This window comes from Xiphias gladius, chromosome 18 (assembly GCF_016859285.1).
Source record: "Xiphias gladius isolate SHS-SW01 ecotype Sanya breed wild chromosome 18, ASM1685928v1, whole genome shotgun sequence".
NCBI classification, from domain to species: domain Eukaryota; kingdom Metazoa; phylum Chordata; class Actinopteri; order Istiophoriformes; family Xiphiidae; genus Xiphias; species Xiphias gladius.
In genome coordinates this window covers 23,007,950-23,026,347 of record NC_053417.1, presented here as the reverse complement: position 1 = coordinate 23,026,347, position 18,398 = coordinate 23,007,950, and the positions used below count along the sequence as shown (strand labels likewise).

Below are 18,398 nucleotides of genomic sequence, written 5' to 3'. Positions count from 1 at the left end.
TATCTGGGAGATCACGGAGTGCATACTCACACCTAGGCCCGGTTACAGAGAGCCACGATCACACCAGACAGATGAATAGGCCTCCCCCCTCACCAATCACGCATACACATACTGTACACGCATGCACGCGAGGTATGCGCACACACCTACACACGCAACCACTTGACAGGATGAACAGATTGCAGATCTTGCGTTACCTTTGGGTCGCTGACATTGAAATTCACCGGGAGTCCAGTGTGTCAAAGGATGTGTGCAAAGAGAGGAGGGAGGAAGGGTGTGGAGAGAGAGAGATAAGAGAAATCAATTTAATTTTAATTCAAGCAGCAGAGCAAGCGCACGTGTGTTTGTGCATCCGCGTCTGCACGCGCACACTGTGTACATGTATGCTGGCATAAAAATGTGTCTGCCAGCGAGAGCCACGCGCACTCTATTCTCACTTCTTTCAGCACGACAGATTTTTTTTTCACCGATTAAAGCACAAACAAATTTCCGTCATAAAGGTTAAGATGGAGCAGAAGGCACAAATACCCCAAACAAACCAAAAAAAAACAAAACAAAAACAAAACAGAAACATTTTGGACTGTTTGCACTGGGACACTTTAACTGGCTATTACCAAAGGCCTGTGTGAGCGTGCTGACAGATTTACCTTTTTAAGACACAAGGACTGTACTTCCACTCATCCGCCTCACATCCCCACTATTCTCCTTTTTCATGTACGGTAACCCTCCCTCCCAACACACACCCCGTGTTGTATGGAAAGAGCTCCTCTTCGACAGCTGTTGATACTCCCAGCTGCATTTTATAGCAAGCGAGAGTGCCAGTCTTGTCTTCAAGGCAGATGGTGGCTGGCGGGCTGGCTGGCCTGGCGGACACGTGGCATGTGGGACGACTGCAGACGGTGCTCCATCTCGGGGAAGCTGCAGCTGCGATATGCCTGTACAGTTGTCTCTATAAAAACCCGCAGCCTCTTCGCGTCCAATACAGTGCGAGGCGAGCAGACTGCGACTGGAATGCGCGCCACGTATGCGCCCTTCACGTCAAAGATGTTTTCCAGGGTTGCTCTCCTCTGATAATCATTGGTGTGTGAAGTCGGAGGATGTCACACAGCACCTGTTCCCTCGTCTTTCATTTTGATGTTTACATTTTTTTCTGACCGGTAAGATAATAATTAGAAGACTTGTGAAGTCATGTGAGAGGAGCTGTGGTTTAAAATAGAGCAAATAATCCTGGTGAATATTGTACCTTTATTTTCTTGAACCTATAATTTCCTCTCAAGGTCATGGTAGTCTACGGTGACGCCCTGGACTTTCTTTAGCAGGCATGTTCAAACACTTTCCAATTCATCAGTACGCTGCCGGAAAGACCATCAGGGGGTCGAATAATGGGTTGTTTTTCCTCGAGGGGACAATACTCTGCCCCTAGAATTTTCTTGATTGATGTGTCTGAGGGCCCAGTATTCATCCAGAGCCCTCGGTTGGCCAGGGATAGATTTCTACCTCACATTTCACATTACTTGTCCATTAGACGAGGATATCCTCCTGACAGGCTTTTTCTGTGGACCAGGAAAACAGACTCCGTGTTTGTTTTCTAATTCCAGACTCCAGTCTCCCTAATACAAAATCCATTCATCATGTTGGAGGTAACAGGCCTTTTTACGACCTCCTCAAGCTCCTTGGCAAGTGGAGAGCTGTTGCTGTCTCTAGCAATCTGAGGCCTTAGCGGACTCATGCTGCATCAGATAAGACCACAGGATGGAGGATGGTTCAGTGAGAGATAAGGATGACGTTAATGGGTGCTTATGAAGCAGTGGGAGCTGGTCAGCGTACTAGTGTCCGTGGCCAAATTTGAAAGCACACGGAAACCTGAACTCAGCACACACTCATGACTCATTTCCTTAGCTGGAAACAGAACTATGTCTCCTGTGGGCTGGGAAACAAAGGGTCCCTCCTGGACGCATCTTGACACGTAAATGCCTTGTGCATCACATCTGGCTGATACCCAGCTTGAGATAAGGTCACTGCTTTCTTACCCTGTCAGTGTGACAATGAATCAAACCCGAGAATGCGCATCGGGATTTGTTCAGAAAGTTAGAATGAAAGCTGTCTGAGGATTGCCAGCGACTACTCTCCTCTGTGACCTTTTACAGGCTGACCCATCACATTGCCGCGTGTGTTTATTTTATTTTGCTGTCGTGCGGGGTCATTGCTCGGAATTCGTTCGCCCTCTGCTTTTGTGTCTTTAGTGCACCGTACTGCGTCACAGCTCACAACAAAGCCAGTAATGATGAGGGGCACTCTAAAAGCTGTTTTAATTTCAAGCTCAAGGCCCTGTTAACAAGATGGATGTCCTTTACGTCCAGCTCCCCCCCCCCCAACTCTGGTTGCTTTGTCACCGTTGTCATGAGCGCTGGATCCAGCCACAGAGGAATCTCAGGAATCTTTTTCGCCTGACCTGGCTCTTATATAGAGCTGAAGAGTAATGGTGACATGCTCCAAGTGGCAGACCTCCTCTCCTCCTGCTCCTCTTTAATAGTGAATTTCAGCCCCTGCATCATGTATAAGAAAAGTCTGCGGCCCTCCCCGTGCACGAGAAACACATTTAGATAAAACTGTGGCTGCGCGATTATCACCATTTAACTGAATTATACAAGTTCAATAAACTTCGCCAAAAGAAAAATTCCTGGACTGACATAGATTAACAGCAGTTTGCAGCAGAGTGGAGCAGTGTGCTGAATTTTCCAGCAGTGACAGGGTTAATCATACCCATATGGTGTACCAAGAGGTTTGGTCCAATGCTGCTGTGGGCCAACAGGAGAAGGAAGGCTGGGTGGGGGCAGAACAGAAGGGAGAGCACAGCAGGGGAAGACACTCTCCCAACACCTGCACCTGGTCACTTGATTCACGCTCAAACACCCTCAAACTCACTTTAAAGGATCAATGGACCAGTATCTTGTTCACATCCCGGTGATGGCTGCCGATTTCCAGGCTTAAACTTTTGGATAGAGTGGAACACGCGTTCGTGGATCAGCTGTGCCTTTTTCCTTTTTTCTTTCAATGTTGCGCGGAAGAAATGCAGCCGGCTAAAACGACTGATTAGGCAGCATTTTTTTTTCTTCTCCTCCTCCTTCTTCTTCCCCCTTCTTCTCCTTCTCCTTCCCAAGGGGGAATTTTCGAAACCTATCGGATTGTTTAATGCCTGCACGGCGCTGCTGAGGGAGATTTTTCCAATCCAGCTTTCCGAGGCGCAAAACGCGGGGAATGCAGCGGTAACATCCCGCAAGTTTGGGATCTGGGAGGCTTAGCTGCTGTCGAGTCACTCACAAAGGTAGGACATTTAACTCCCCTCTGGTTTAACTTTTAACCCATGTTCAGTTACTCTGTATCGTTGTCTGAATGGCAGGGGGGACTGAAGTGCACACATTTGTTCGGTTCCTATTTCTGGATGTTGAGTTCACAGGTAAGTGCGCACTCCTCAGCGGAAAAAAAAAGAAAGAACTAGGTTATAGAAATGCCATAATTATATATATTTTTAAAGGGGAAACCATATATCATTACGGCAGAAGTTTAATCTGTCCTGCCATCACCACCCAACACAGAAGACCAGCAGAAATACCGTCATCTAAGCAAAATACCACAAAGTACAATTAGGCCGTGATTCAAGGAGCCCCCCCCAGGCACAATGAAACGTTTCAGTCATATTTTCTGATTTTACACGTTTTTAGGTTATTTCAACAGGGTCACTTACCCTTACGATCCTTTCCTATCTCCATTTAAATGACAGTAGATTAAATACAGTGGAGAGGACATGAATTTTAATCATACTTATGCTGAGAGAGGTTCACCAAGCCATGGACATTTTTGGCTGTTATCTAACCATAAAAAATAAAAAATAAAAAAATCGTATAGGGACTTACAAAGTGTCTGTGGTGTTTATATGGACATATGCTCATTTTAATATGATGAGCTGAATAGAGACATTTTTGGTGACAATGTCTATTTGTTCAAGTCTTTGTTTTTTATAAATATAAAGTCAGTGTGACCCACTGCTGTTTTTTAATAAGTGATCCTTTTCAATGTGATTGATACCTGTCAGCCTTCACCAAAAAAAAAAAAATGTGTGTCCACATCATTTTGATTACACACAAACTTTATGGTGCATAGGTCACGTTAACTGCAGCTGTATTGTGCTTGATAAGAGGGATAGAGATCAGGCTTCCCCCCCGGTGGAGAAGATATATGGCAATTGTGTGATTATGCCAGGAAGCCCGGGAGGCGTTCACAATTGCTTTTGTTTTTAATTTCCAAATTTTCACCACTGCAGTCATTTCAGTTTCATCGCAATGTTAAGATTTTTCACGGGCGGCCTATATTTATATAATGTGTTACACGTGAATTAATGCCTTATTGTTAAATATAAGGAACATTTTGTGAAATATCACTAGTTTTTTCTCCATGAACACCTCCCTAAAAGCCCCCTTTCTTTCCCCCCCCAGGGCTTGTACCATGTGCCCCCAGAGGCCTTGGCTACATGGATGTCATGAGAAAAAGTAAAAGCCCGTGGGATGGCTTATAGCCTGAGCAAAGCACACCTTCAGGCAGACAATTTAATGGATGTTACGGGCTCAGCTTTTAGTATTCATAATTCATATGGGATCCTCTCCAGCAAAGTGCAGATACATAATGAATGCAGAGTTAAGGTCTAACAGTTAGCCTACGTTTCAACACCCCTAAACTGTCAGAGATGGTTTCAGCGATGACTACCTGTTTCTTTGAACTGTCATGTATTTCACTCGTCAACTTCTGAAAGTACGTAGACTTGCTTTGTTGAAAGACCGAGAGAGAGGCAGAGGGAATCGCTGATGGGCATCAGAGTCCTTTTCAATACAGTTTTCTGTGAAAATGTGGATGAAATATATATTTAAAGAAAACATAGCACGATTAATAAAATGTACAGGATGAAGACAAAATGGCATTAATCTCATTTTTCAGACTTTTTTCCATGCGACTCTGCTCGCGAATAACCTTATGCAGTCTTAACAAATGCCTCACTACATTTGCACTTTAAATAAATAATGGGGCCGTCATATTTTCCAGAGCAGGTGTGAAGATTTGGACATTGTTCTCTCCTGCCAAGCTATACGTCTCGCCTTGGAAGGCTGCAGGCCAAACTTCTGATCAGAGAGATCAGAGAAAGAGAGAGAGTGAGTGAGTGAATCTCTTGCCTGTCCTTCCTTCCTTTTCTGTCTCATATTTCTCATGGGGCACTCTATAATAATAGTTCATTCCTCTTTCTTCTTTCGTCCAGATTTAGATCTCTGTGGGCTACCTGCATGACTGTTACCATGACAGCATCTGGAGCCCAACTCCTCCTTTTAGCCTTATGTGTTTACAGAGGCTCGGCCCTGCAGCAGTCTGCTCCACGGGTTCGCCTCTCCTTCAAAGGTGAGCTCATACAGATTAACTAAAACTCCTCTGACGGCAGAGATTTTCATAATGGTTTCTTTTACTTGTTTGGCTTCTCCCATTAAAGTCTCTTCTGCACACACAAACTCATGCACACAGCCATGCACGTATCCACACCAGCGGTTGTGTTTCCTCTTTATACATATGTAAAGAACATATTTCCTGCCACATGTCAAACAGTGCAACACAGAAAACAAAAGGTGGATATTACGTGTGGTTGGTTACTGGTAGTGCCCTTTCGACAAAGTTCCTCCCCACACCCTGAAACCCACACGCACTGTAATCTGACCTGTCAGTTCTTTGTTTTTCATGTCTGACACGATGACACAAAAAGGAAACACCTGAAATCTGATCAGAAGAGCAAAATGATTGAAACATTTTTTTAAAGCCATGATGTTTTGGCCGCGAAATTCAAGATTGGATAATGTTCTTAAAGCCTTTCTTGTGGGTTTTTTGGATTTTCCCAGGTAGTTTGCGCCCTTCCCTCATTAACTCTAATGGCAGCAATTCATGTTACAAATATGTGGATGACACCTTTGATCAAAAAAACAATACTGGATGATTACAGTTATTTCTGCACCTCAATCATGTTGTCACTTCAAGTGCACCTGCACATGCAGACAGGTACACACACACACACACACACACACACACACACACACACACGACACCTGAAGTACCTGTAAGTGAGAATTAGAGGTGTGAATCTGATTTTTAAAATTCTTCGGTGTTTTGATGTGGAGGTGAGTCAAAGCGTTCGGGTCCCGGGTCAGGTCTAGGCAGAGCCTTACGTTGTTAAAATGCCATTATTCAAACAAGACACATTTATGATTTTTGTATGTTCTAAACACGAGACATATGAAGCAGATTAGAGGTGAGCTAATCATGAGATCTGTGGTTAACGGCTACTGGCAGTTGGAGTATACACGCAGTGATGCTTTGGATTCAACCGATTTTGTAAGACTGAAAACAGCTGTGTACATGCTGTGCGTGGTTGTTGTATATGGCCACGGTTCCATCTGAGGCTTGAGGGGTAATTGCAGTTCTTTTTTTCTTATTTTTTATGACCTTTAACACTAATCCCTTTTCAGTAAACAGCTTATAGAAACCAGTGTGTTTTTGCAGCAGGCTGCACAAAAGTAGTATGCTGACCAATCACACGAGTTTGTTCTTGAACTTTATTCTGTTCCTCCCTGTGTAAGATACAGGAATTCTAATCGGCAAGGAGCTCTCCAAGACATATACATACGCAGGAGCCAGTTTAAAGCAGGAGAGAGGTGTTGGAAGTATTAGATTGTTGGTAAACTGGTACAGATAAAGCACACGTTCAGTCACCCTTCCTCCTAATACCAAACGAAAAGGAAAAAATTTGGATTTACTCCCCAACTGTTTTCTGCTTCTCCAAGGATTTATTGTTCATTGTTTGTGACAGCAAGTCTCTTTGTTCCCTGAGGCGCCTGTGGAGGAGGTTTTGGGGCGGCTGGAGGACATGTGACTCTTGTGGGCGAATGAGCCGGCCTGAGTCACATTCTGGGGTACAGGAGGCCCGCGGTAGATAGAGATCTCGTATTGTTTCCTCTGTCGCTGGGAAGTTGTGTCAGTTATACACGTTTCAAAGGGGCTGACGGAGTCTCATAGAATTAGTCAGCATTGCAACAGAGGAAATTGTGCGGTGTAATTGAAGCCATGTTTTACGACCTGATGCTCTCAACGTGCTGTCACCAGTTTTTTTTCATACTTGAGATAAGGCCTAGACTAAACAGCAGTGGTCACTAGTACCTTAGAGACAATATGTTGTCAGGTTGTAACATGAGAGCCTGTAGTGGCCCAGCTGCAGCTTCATACTTGAATTGTATGTCCTTCCCAGTGTTTCCCTATCAGTGTCAGAATGTTGTCAGGGGATAAGTGTTAGCTGAATGTTTACCAGATGATGGCAGTACATTGTTTGCTATTTTTGGAGAATGGAGACATGTATAGGGGTGTGGTGCTTCTACTTTTAGCCTCTTCAGTGAATCCACTATGGCCCAGTGGAGCTTGGCCAGAGGCTTGTTATCCTGTGTTTACCTCTCAGGAACAGAACCGGACCTCGGCCCACCTCTAAGACTCCATCCCGTGTTGTCCGGAGATCCGATTGCATTGCCTATTTTAGCGGCACCTTGACTGCATCCTGTTAACACTGACCTCAGAAGGAAAGATGGCAGGCACTTTGATGTAAATAAAGGTTGTGCTTCCTCTTGAATCCCTGTAAGCTGGCTTCTGAGGGTCTCTGTGAACATTTGTCATTATATAAGCCTGCTGTCTTTAACGTCCCTCCGCCATGTCCCAGTGTGCACATATGGTTGACAATATCTCGCACATGTCACAGATGTATGTGTGTGTGTGTGTGTGTGTGTGTGTGTGTGTGTGTGTGTGTGTGTGTGTGTGTGTGTGTGGCTTTTTATGTGTGTAAAACGATGCAATGAATTGTTGGATGGAAAAATGGGGGGAAAAAAAAAAATTCACCTTCAGAGGCAGAGTGCTGCACGGAGTCCATTTGTCTCGCAGCAGATGAAAATTGTTCAATCAAAGCTTTCAGGAGAACAAAAAAAAGGAGAAACATTTTCCACTGCAGCATGTCTTAACAGGTTATGCTCTGCTGAACACAATCCTGATCTTAAGAATTAGCCGTGAGTTCCACTGACCGTGTTTCCTAAGGGACTGGCTTTTTAATCTAACTCCACAAGGCATGTGGTGCCTTAAACGCAATCAGATAGTCAGGACACATAAAATATTGAGATCTTAAAAGCAAATATGTTTCCTAAAATGCTCTAAGTTAAGCTATATTTAATCAGTGACACACATTTACCAGAAAAGAAATGAGAACTTCAAGGGACCCTAAGTTCATTCAAGTCAGTAATGAAACATGTTAAAGGCATAACGGGAGTCGAGTGAATAGTTGTTGAGAGGTAACCTTTGCTCCCCCTGCTGTCGGTTTTCCAAATGGTGTAGATTTTTTTTTATAAACACAGCTGCAACTTTTTTTTTTTTTTTTTTTTTTTTTTTTCCCCCCCACAGAACTGATGGACACACGGGCGGCACGACCCTTCAGTTTCTCCTTCAACACCAGTGACTACCGCATCCTCCTGATGGATCAGGACCAGGGCCGTCTTTACCTGGGCAGCCGGGAGTACCTGGTGGCTCTGGACATGCACAATGTCAACAAGGAGCCACTCATAGTGCGTACAAGTTCAACCTGCTTGCTTTTTTTTCTCAAATCCTGTCTGCTCTTTGGTATGTGGCATTAAGTCTCTAAGTGCAATGATCCTTAATAATCCAGTATTTTGGGGGGTTTTTTTTTATTTAAAAAAAAAAAACAGATCCACTGGCCCGCATCTGCTAAGAGAAAGGGAGAATGTCAGATGACGGGAAAGGGAAGACAGGTATTTACACCCTGTTCTTTCAAAAATCACAGACCTCTGCTTTCGTGACAGGACAATGACGATGATGATGTTTGAATTCCATTCGAATTACTCCTCCTTTGCACAGGGTGAATGTGCCAACTTTGTGAGGCTGATAGAGCCGTGGAACCGCACCCACCTCTACACCTGTGGAACAGGGGCGTACCAACCTATCTGCACATTCATCAACAGAGGCTGGAGGGCAGAGGTAACGACAAAGAAATTTACAGTTCCCTGAGTGGGATACACAACAAAAATCCCTCAGCAGTAGGGCCTGGAAATCGTTGTCCTGCTAAATATTTCAGGACTACAAACTGGGACACTGATTTGTTTATGATTCTCCCATGCTCCCATGTGACGTTTTAGCCGCCTATTTTTATGCATATTCTCCCTGTCTAATCTGCCTCTGCAGGACTACCTGTTTAGGCTGGTCCCTGGGTATGTGGATTCAGGGAAGGGAAAATGTTCCTATGATCCCACACAGGAGAACATTGCAGTTCTAATCAGTAAGACATGCTTAATTTATAGGCACAAAAAGCACAAAATCTTTAAATTTAAATGTCATATGCTGCTGAATCGCAAAGTCTTACCTCTCTATTCTCATTTTCTCACCCCTGCAGATGGTAACCTATATGCGGGGGTCCATATAGACTTCATGAGCACAGATGCTGCTCTATTTAGGACCATGGGAGGGAGGACAGCAATCAGGACAGAGCAGTATGACTCCAGGTGGCTCAATGGTGAGTAAGTGTGGGTGTAAGGAGGTAAATGTTGCTGATTACAGGTTACAGTTCCTCTCATTTTATTTGACAACCACTTGCCTCAATCCTCTCTCTGCTCATCTGTTTTTATCCTCTAGAGCCTGTGTTTGTTCAGATCCAGCAGATCCCTGACAGTGCAGAAAGGAACGACGACAAGCTTTACTTCTTTTTCCGTGAGAAGAGTCTAGACTCCAGCGGTGGGGCGAGCCCCAGTGTTTTAGCTAGGGTGGGAAGAGTGTGCCTGGTGAGCCAAACCACGCTGTAAATGTAGTAAAAAGATACACACCTTAGCTTGTAATATGAAACGCATTGTACGTATCGAATCATGACCTAATTTCCTTTCTGCCTAGAATGATGAAGGAGGGCAGAAGTCCCTGGTGAACCGCTGGACGACGTTCCTGAAGGCTCGTCTTATCTGTTCAGTGATAGGAGAAGATGGAGTGGAGACCCGATTTGATGAACTACGTGAGGACACAATAAAATAAGCACTGTGCTTAAAGTGATTGCATTGTGTAATTGCAACTCCTTTTATATGGTCTTATTGATTTGCACATCATTGTTCTTCCAGGGGATGTGTTTATTCAACCCACGCAGGATGAACGAAACCCTATGGTGTACGCTCTCTTCACTACAGCAGGGTGAGTCGTTTTTAGCAGCTTGGTTGTTTTATGCCCCAGCCGACCTCATCCACTCTGTCTTTTTCACATCCTTAAACATTTTTGTACATGATTCATGCTTTCATTTTAGGGGCTGGGTGCAAAGTGTCCCCTTATGCTACCTCTTATCTTAATTGTCTGTTTCTGTTTTAAGCTCTGTGTTCAAGGGCTCGGCAGTCTGCGTGTACTCAATGGCTGATATCCGCAATGTCTTCAACGGGCCGTTTGCCCACAAACATGGCCATAATTACCAATGGACAGAGTACACTGGCAAGATTCCCTACCCACGGCCTGGAACAGTATGTTTCAGTCATGTTATCTACAATGCAATCAAATACACAGCAGACATCAACACAAACCTGTTTCAAACGACTTAAACGAATATGTACATAAACAGACTCCACCTCTTCTTTCCTCTCATCCAGTGTCCCGGGGGAACCTTCACTCCGGGCATCCGCTCCTCCAAGAACTTCTCAGATGAGGCTGTGGATTTCATCAGAGCCCACCCCCTCATGTTCCATCCGGTTTATCCTATCCACCGCCGCCCCCTGGTGGTGAGAACCAGCGTGGACTACCGCTACACTGCACTGGTGGTGGATCAGGTGGACGCTGTGGATGGACGCTACGAGGTGCTCTTCCTGGGGACAGGTGAGGAAGCCGCAGGGCTGAAGGCCCATGTCCAGCCGGAGGATTACATTGGCAAGAGAATGTGGGGCTTAAATTTAATTTCTCTCACTTCTAGATCGAGGCACTGTGCAAAAAGTTATTGTTTTGCCTAAGGACCCGATCAGCATGGAGGAGCTCACACTAGAGGAAGTGGAGGTTTTTCGGGTATGTTTAAATATGTGGTCCTGAAATATGAAAAATACTCTCATTTGAAGATAAAGACTTGTTGATTTTCTTTTTTTCTTTTTATAAATGTACAGACCAGGGCTCCCGTCAAAACAATGAAGATATCCTCTAAAAGAGTAAGGAAATTCCTGAATGGTGATACACATTTCCGTGGCTACTTTGCTTCCTCATAGCCTCACTGAGTTGGTTTTATTTCGCTTGTGTCACCGCAGCAACAGCTGTATGTGTCCTCGGACGCGGGGCTGACCCAGGTGTCGCTGCACCGCTGTGGTGTGTATGGCAGGGCCTGCTCTGACTGCTGCCTGGCTCGGGACCCCTACTGTGCCTGGGATGGAGAGAGCTGCTCTGCCTTCACCCCGTCCACCAAGAGGTCAGGGAGGTCTCATAGCTTCGTAGTGCACTGTTTCTAGCAAGGATGTGTTGAGTCAAGGTCTTTCTTAATTCTGATCTTGGTCTCAGGAGGAGCAGAAGACAGGACGTTAAACATGGGGACCCACTGAGGCAGTGCAGAGGCTTCAATGCCAAAGGTGTGGCAATTTTTTGTGTTTAAAGATCATATAGAATTTTTTTTTTTTTTTATTTTTTATTTTTTAAATTTCAAGCGATTGTCACCATTTCATCTCTATCTTTGCAGTGGAGAATCGTCTGAGGGAAACAGTGCAGTTTGGGGTGGAGGGCAGCAGTACTTTCCTGGAGTGTCAGCCTCGCTCTCCTCAGGCCACTGTCAAGTGGCTCTTCCAGAGGGAAGGAAAGAGGAAAGTGGTGAGGAAGCACAGTTACATTTTACTAAAGGAACAGTTCAAGTAGTCCAGAACATACGCCCCCTAAAACTGCAACTCTTTGTTTTTTTACGCATTGGTTTTAGCAAAGAACTTTAGCTTGAACTTTACTGGTGCTGGTAGGTGAATTTTGTTACCTTCAGACACAGCCGGGATGACGTTCCCAGTCCTTACGCTAAGCTAAGCTAACCAGGTGCTTGGCTGTAGCTTCATATTTACTGGACAGACCTGAGCATGGTATCAATCTTCTCATCTAATTCTCAGCAAGAAAGTGAATAGGCATGTTATCCATAATGTTGAGCTAATTGCTTTAGGGGATCAACCACTTGCCTATTTTGTAATCAGCATACAAACTCAGTTAGACTTTCCTGCTGTTTTATTCTTTTTTTTTTTTTTCTACAGCTCAGCCGTGTGGGAGGTGTTCTGAAGACCAACCATGGAATCCTCCTGAAGTCTCTCAACCAGTCAGATGCAGGTCTCTACCACTGTCTCGCCACTGAGAACAACTTTAAACACACAGTGGCCCGCGTGGCGCTGCGCATCCTGGATCGAGACATTGTTTTAGCGCTCACTGCTCAAGATGAGGACGAAGAGCCAAAAATTCGCCAAGCGGGACCTTACCTACAGTCATCTCTCGTCTCCACACCTTTCCCACCTGAGATCAGACTGATTAACCAGTACTGCCAGTCCTACTGGGAGCAGCTTAGTCCCAAACAGCAGCAGCAGCGCAAGCGCACCAGCCGCAGGCACACAGAGAGCCAGGACCAAGGCCTTGGCTAGAGGCTGGGACTGACGCTGTCCAACACTGGCCTGTCTGGACATTATGGTGGACGTTTGTGTTTGACATGCATGTTTGGGTGTTACCTCCATTCATTAGGCAGGTAATGCTCTCATGCTGTCGTTTGAAAACTATATTGGTGGTTTTGCAAGCAACAGCCTAAATACAGATTGTGTATATTTTACATTACTGATGACCACTTTTCAATCAATACCATACATTTCTTTCAGGTATCAGTTCATATTAGTTTGACATGGAAATCAACTTACAGACTAGAAACTGTGATCACCTATCTTAGGGACTGTTTTGAAACTTTTTCTTGTCGGAACATTTAGGTGCTTGTAGGAAACCCCAGGGTCAGTGACTTGAGAATCTCTGTGGAACATCAACATTTTCAGTGCAAAAAAACTCAAACAAATATACATGATCCTTTTCCCAATGTCCATGTTTGCATATTATTTGTCTTCTAGGCTGCTCTCATGACATACAGTAAAGGCTGGGAGTTTCTGCCGCTGACCGTTAAATGTCAGATGTTGGATGGCCCTTGAAAGCACCACCAAGGAAGTTTTTAAACACAACTGGATTACCATGCAACTATAATGTGACAAAAAAAAAAAAACATTGCTCCTTGTAATGGATCACATATTTCAGGCAAGTTCATTGTTGTTTTGGAAAATGTTTGACAGATGTAAAGTAAATTCACCATGTAGTTAAGAGGCTACAACATGCAAAACCACAGGTATGGTCCTTTTAACTATCTTGAAACAAAAATGTAATATATTGATTTGTGAATATAATATATATGGTCATGATATTGTCATGGATGGATTATTCATGGATTACTCTCGTATGAAGATATTACGATGATATAAATGCAGATGTTGCATGCGTATCTGTTGTTGTTTGTTGCAAGTTGTACAATTTAATGTTCCGTTTTCGACCCTGGTGTGTTATGATGTTCGTAAGGTGTAATGTATTCTGTTAAGATAATTCCATTGGGTGTTGTCATGTAATGACTCCCTTACTGTCCTGTGCTCTAGTGACCTACAATATGTGAGTGTTTTAAGATATGTATAGCATTAAGTGTTCTTCCAGTTATGCACTTTGTGGGTGGCGGTATTAGAGGGAATTGGGGAATCTTTGCACAGATGTATGAGAAAATGATACAGGAACATAATTTTCATGTACAGTATGTTATTGCAAAAATGGGAATGAAGCTGGCTCAGATTTAGTGTTGAGTGGTGGCGTTCTGTCATAAGCTGTATTTACTTATTTTTAAAATGGCTCTTTTTAATGGAAGCACAAGGAACAAGGTTTTTTTTTTTTCCGTCAGAGCCACCATTCACCTTCATTGCGAGTAACACAGTGCTATGTGCTGTCATGCTGATCAACACTACACTGGAAATGTTTGAACAAATATATAAACATTTCAGAATTCTCTTAAATGTGTCCATCACAGTCCTTAATATTTCATCACTTCTTTATTTAATCACCCACACAGTTGGTCTCATATAAAGGAAAATTCCAGTTTGCAATTGTGGAACCTGTAACAAATTGAACAAAGTGTAACAATCCAGAGGGTCCTCACTAAAATCGCCCATGTACTAAGTTCAAAATCCACACAAACAAAAACGTCTATATCAGTCATCCCATTCGTCGTCATCGTCCTCCTCATCTCCACCCTCATCTTCACTTTCATCTGAAAGAGAGGACAAGGATAAAAATGTTGGACTTTGTTTGGTCTCTTGGTTCATCTCACGCATTGGCAGAAAAACTTCTTCACTCTTTAAGTAAAGATGTAATTACTGTTCTGATATTTACCAGAGGAATGGATGACTTTACTCCTCTTCTGCATGACCATCATGAGAGCACCAACGATGCCCTCGCCTGATGATGGAGATGCAGATGGAGCCAGGTCAGGGCTCTCTGTCACCTGTAACACACACACCAGGACAAGAGGATAGTATTTTTACGTGAATATCCACACAAAAAAAAAGTTAATTATGATGCATTGCAGCATGACAGTTAAGACCTGTGTACTTATATATAGCATATGTGAAATGTCTTTGGAGAAAAGGAAGTCGCTTTACATTTCTGAGCTTCTTGCCCAGTCGGATCTGATCCAGCAGAGCTCCTCTGCTGTCTCCTCCTCCAATGGACGCTGGCGCAGGTGGCGCTGGGCCACCGGCGAGGGGAGGAGGGGATGGGAAATCTGAAGAAATAGGGGTCTGAGGAGGTGGAGGTGGAGGGGGTGGAGGAGGAGGTGGAGGGCCTCCTCCTCCTCCTCTGCTTGGTATAGATGGGACAGGGGGAGGTTGGAAACCCATGGCGCGCTGTTGGCTAGATGGTGGCGGGGGAGGGGGTGGAGTTGAGACATGAGAGAACTTAGCGGAAGGTGGTGAGGGGAAGTGAGAGGGCACAGTGTGCGCAGGCGGTGGTTGTGGAGGACTGCCTCTGTTTGTTGCAGGGGGTGGGGGTGGCACGCCTCCACGTGCTGGAGCTGGCTGAGTGGGCGGGGTGCCTCGCTGTGACTGGCCCGGGATTGGAGGCAGGGGTCCAGAGCGGCCTCGGGGAGGTGGAGGGGCTGGAGCCGAGGGACTGGAGCCCGGCAGAGGAGGCAGGGGCCCTTGTCTGCCAGGTGGAGGGGGTGGAGGTCCAGAACCTGTAAATGCAGTGGGATATGATATTGATTACAATTCAGCCCAAGCTTTAGACCATTACATTAGCCTGCAGGGGGCAGTGATATTGATAAGTAGGTAGAAAATGATGAACTCTAACCTGCTCTGTTCACCTCCCTTTTGACCGCCTCCATGCCTCCAGACTTCTCAATAACATTATAGATGAGCTGAGAGGTCTTTTCATCTCTCATCTCAGCTTCGCTGATCCCAGCTTGGGAGAGCAATTTCCACAGATCAGGGTCAAGGTTGTTGGGATCCCATCCGACATGAGTAACATGCCTGACATGAAGGAAGCAAGAGGAGACAGTGTAATACAGTTCCATGTATGGAAAATGTTTTTAAAACAACATCCTCTCGATCTATTAATCAAACTTCACTGCCTGACCTCGGAGGCAGCACATTCATCGTCTCAAATACTCACTTAAATCCACTGGGTGCTCCTATGTCTGCTTTGGAGAGTTTTGGGCCCTTTTTCTTGTTCTTCTTGTCCTTCTTCTTTTCTTTGCCACTCAGAACTGAAGAAGGAGCAGGTGCGGGCATCGAGCGATAGCGTGAAGACTGGATATCTGGGTTCTTGATGTCCATTGTGGCCATGGGGAAAGATCCAGGGCTACCAGGTGAAGCTTTTGGGGGAAACACAGAGAACATACAGTTAAGTTGGAAATTATTCTGGCGTCACTGGTGGCAGTAAAAGTTAAGAATCAAGACATGCTGAGGTGAAGGAGTCACGCACCTTTTTCAGGTGGGAGTGGAGGCAGGGAACCCCTATCTAAAGTGACAGGAAACGGGAAAAGAGGAGAGAAACATACTCTTAAAGTTTGCTACACATTTAAATAGCATTTTGCATTCATGAAGTTAGTGTCTATCTTACCACTTGGTGGCAGGGGGCGCTGTTTCTTGTCTGTCAATAACATGGAGGCGACAGAAACCAGTTTGCATCACTTTACCACGCCATAATACAATATTTATTCAGCTCAAATACCCTTAAAAACAATCATGTATTGTTTAAATTAAAAAGTTAGTGCTTATTTATCAACTATCTTTTATCGTTCCATTAGCATTCATTCTTGTAAAATGATCAGATTTTGGCAAAAGTCTCCTCATTGAAGTGGATTTCACTTATTTATTCCAGGTCATATTGCAAATAACATATTAGTCCTAGAACAAATACAAAAAGTAATTGTAGTGGCAAATAGGGCTTTGAATCATTGTGTTAAAAATGTATTACATGTTCCATAATTTTAAATGACCTCACTGACCTTGGCGGCTGTTCCTTTGGTTGATTTTCTCCTGGACAGCATTTTGAAAGGCTTCTGCTTCCTGTTGCTCAGCAAAGTTCAGTCCCACTTGACAGTCCTGCTTCGTGTAACAAAGGCACATGGACTCAAATGTACATGTCTCTCAAACAACACTCGAAAGACATGTGACCTAGCGATGACTTCAACGCAAACATCCAGCCTAGACAGGCCTTCAAGTTACAGGAAGAAGGGAAATAAGGGTGTACTTACATCTGCGACAAATGTGTGAAAATACGACAGCGGCGAGGAGTAAACAATCTGGTTGTAGAGTTCCTGCTCCCAAATTTGCCTCCCTGCCTGTGGAAAAAACCCTGTTAATATTTCAGTCTCTCAATTATACTCCAGATTTGAGATAATGGACTTAGTCAAGATGTGAATCATCTTGTGTTCGTTTAGTAACTTTTCAGAAGGACAAGATAGGCACGGGGATGAGGTTATCAGTCTGAAGAGGGACTACATTTTCTTATGTGGCCTTGTAATTAAATTCTTGGTTATAAGGGCACCATTGTGGGAGAGTTTACCTTCAAATCAAACATCCGGATGAAGTAGGAGCGCTGAGGGTTGTCTTTGACGAAGCACACCACTCCTGTGTGCTGCAAGCTCCACATGGATGGAGTGTGAGGCAGGGCCATGAACAGCTGTGCTACGGCAGTGGCCATGGACTAGACCGCACAGACAACACATACATTGAGAACAGTTCAGTGCTGACAAGACGCTTGAGAGCATTTTACCGCAATTCACATGCAAATTTGGCGTTTCGTGCTGGGGATGTATAAGATGTATAAGTCATTAAAGTGTGCAGTTCATAGTAGGATGTTTTGTTGTTGGTACAGCTATAGGCAGACTCTTTACCTCTTTGACTAAAAGAGAGTCAGGAACAAAGCAACTTCTGCTCTACAGTGAGACTAGACAAAATGATAGAGTCTAATTCTGACAGAGGAAGAAATGGTTCAGCCACCATTTCCTGTTACAGCTACCTCGTTTTCTGATGACCTAATGTCAGCAACTCATTTTAAACTGCATTTGCATCAACATCCTTTTAAGAAAATATTTGTTAAAATAAGACTTGACTACAAATGTACCTAAATAGATGTAACAAATAAAAGATAATTAAATAGACTAGCAAAAAGCACGAGACAAGAGAGAAATTACATTATTTTTGTTACTTAAGAAAATATATAATGTGAAAGTCCTCAACTGTGGGTTCAACTATCAGCTGTCTTCATTTAAATTCAGGATATGATGTTTAACCACCAAAAATGAGAATCCTAAGTGCTGAAACAGTTCACATTTTTATGTAGCGACCAAGGCAACCACTACTAACTTTGATACCTTTCCCTTTTCCAATAATCTTTTCCGCCAGAAAGAATACAAGTCAGGACCGATACAGCAGAACATCATCCCACAGTGGACAGCCCTCTCTCTGGCCAGTTCAGAACTTACAGCACACCTTCTGCCCAACAGCTCCTCCAACTTCTCACTCTCCTGTAGGCTCAGCAGAGTGCTCTGGGCGTTCCCCAATTTAGTTTTAGATCCACGACTCATGGTCCTCTGATAAATCTCCTAGTTTACCCTAAAAAAATGTGTAAATCATTTGACAAAAGTGTCCTCTCTACACTGTCAGTACACTGAACTCTACGGTCAAGGGAGTTTCTCTTCTCTGTTCGGTGCTCATATCATTTCAAAGCAGGAAACA

General features: G+C 44.2%; 2 protein-coding genes across 7 annotated transcripts; one reads left to right on the top strand and one right to left on the bottom strand.

The window, feature by feature from the left end:
• Nucleotides 1-2,784: 2,784 nt before the first annotated feature.
• LOC120803590 (semaphorin-3F-like) lies at nt 2,785-13,345 on the top strand. 6 transcript variants are annotated; one of them, XM_040152197.1, is made up of 19 exons: nt 2,785-3,325; nt 5,100-5,201; nt 5,306-5,442; nt 8,518-8,678; nt 8,820-8,882; nt 8,989-9,108; nt 9,313-9,406; nt 9,521-9,640; nt 9,760-9,905; nt 10,012-10,126; nt 10,230-10,299; nt 10,472-10,616; nt 10,743-10,965; nt 11,060-11,148; nt 11,244-11,285; nt 11,382-11,539; nt 11,629-11,696; nt 11,804-11,931; nt 12,351-12,728. In XM_040152197.1, exons 3-19 carry the CDS (start codon nt 5,331-5,333, stop codon nt 12,726-12,728), a joined length of 2,232 nt encoding a protein of 743 aa, XP_040008131.1. In that variant the 5' UTR covers nt 2,785-3,325; nt 5,100-5,201; nt 5,306-5,330. The 6 variants fall into 6 exon arrangements, with proteins under 6 accessions (XP_040008131.1, XP_040008126.1, XP_040008128.1 ...); XM_040152192.1 differs by having other exon boundaries at nt 5,095-5,201; XM_040152194.1 differs by having other exon boundaries at nt 5,095-5,205.
• Nucleotides 13,346-13,485: 140 nt separating this feature from the next.
• wasb (WASP actin nucleation promoting factor b) lies at nt 13,486-18,383 on the bottom strand. Its single transcript, XM_040152199.1, has 11 exons — nt 18,146-18,383; nt 17,224-17,364; nt 16,913-16,999; nt 16,664-16,760; nt 16,276-16,305; nt 16,138-16,173; nt 15,826-16,027; nt 15,505-15,683; nt 14,817-15,388; nt 14,548-14,659; nt 13,486-14,425 (listed from the first exon to the last, which is right to left on the bottom strand). The coding sequence occupies exons 1-11, from the start codon at nt 18,245-18,247 to the stop codon at nt 14,367-14,369; spliced, it is 1,617 nt and encodes a 538-aa protein (XP_040008133.1). The 5' UTR covers nt 18,248-18,383; the 3' UTR covers nt 13,486-14,366.
• Between the last annotated feature and the right edge of the window lie 15 nt (nt 18,384-18,398).

What these genes read in the sequence shown, in the direction of transcription:
- LOC120803590 (XM_040152198.1), top strand. Translation starts at nt 5,331, where the DNA reads ATGACTGTTACCATGACAGCATCTGGAGCCCAACTCCTCCTTTTAGCC. An exon ending in TCAACAAGGAGCCACTCATA is followed by an intron (nt 8,679 to 8,819) that starts GTGCGTACAAGT and finishes AAAAAAAAACAG; the next exon opens with ATCCACTGGCCCGCATCTGC. An exon ending in GACCCGATTTGATGAACTAC is followed by an intron (nt 10,127 to 10,229) that starts GTGAGGACACAA and finishes TTGTTCTTCCAG; the next exon opens with GGGATGTGTTTATTCAACCC.
- wasb (XM_040152199.1), bottom strand. Translation starts at nt 18,247, where the DNA reads ATGAGTCGTGGATCTAAAACTAAATTGGGGAACGCCCAGAGCACTCTG. An exon ending in TGTTGGGCAGAAGGTGTGCT is followed by an intron (nt 17,365 to 18,145) that starts GTAAGTTCTGAA and finishes TGTGCGGTCTAG; the next exon opens with TCCATGGCCACTGCCGTAGC. An exon ending in AAGGGAGGTGAACAGAGCAG is followed by an intron (nt 15,389 to 15,504) that starts GTTAGAGTTCAT and finishes CTGCATTTACAG; the next exon opens with GTTCTGGACCTCCACCCCCT.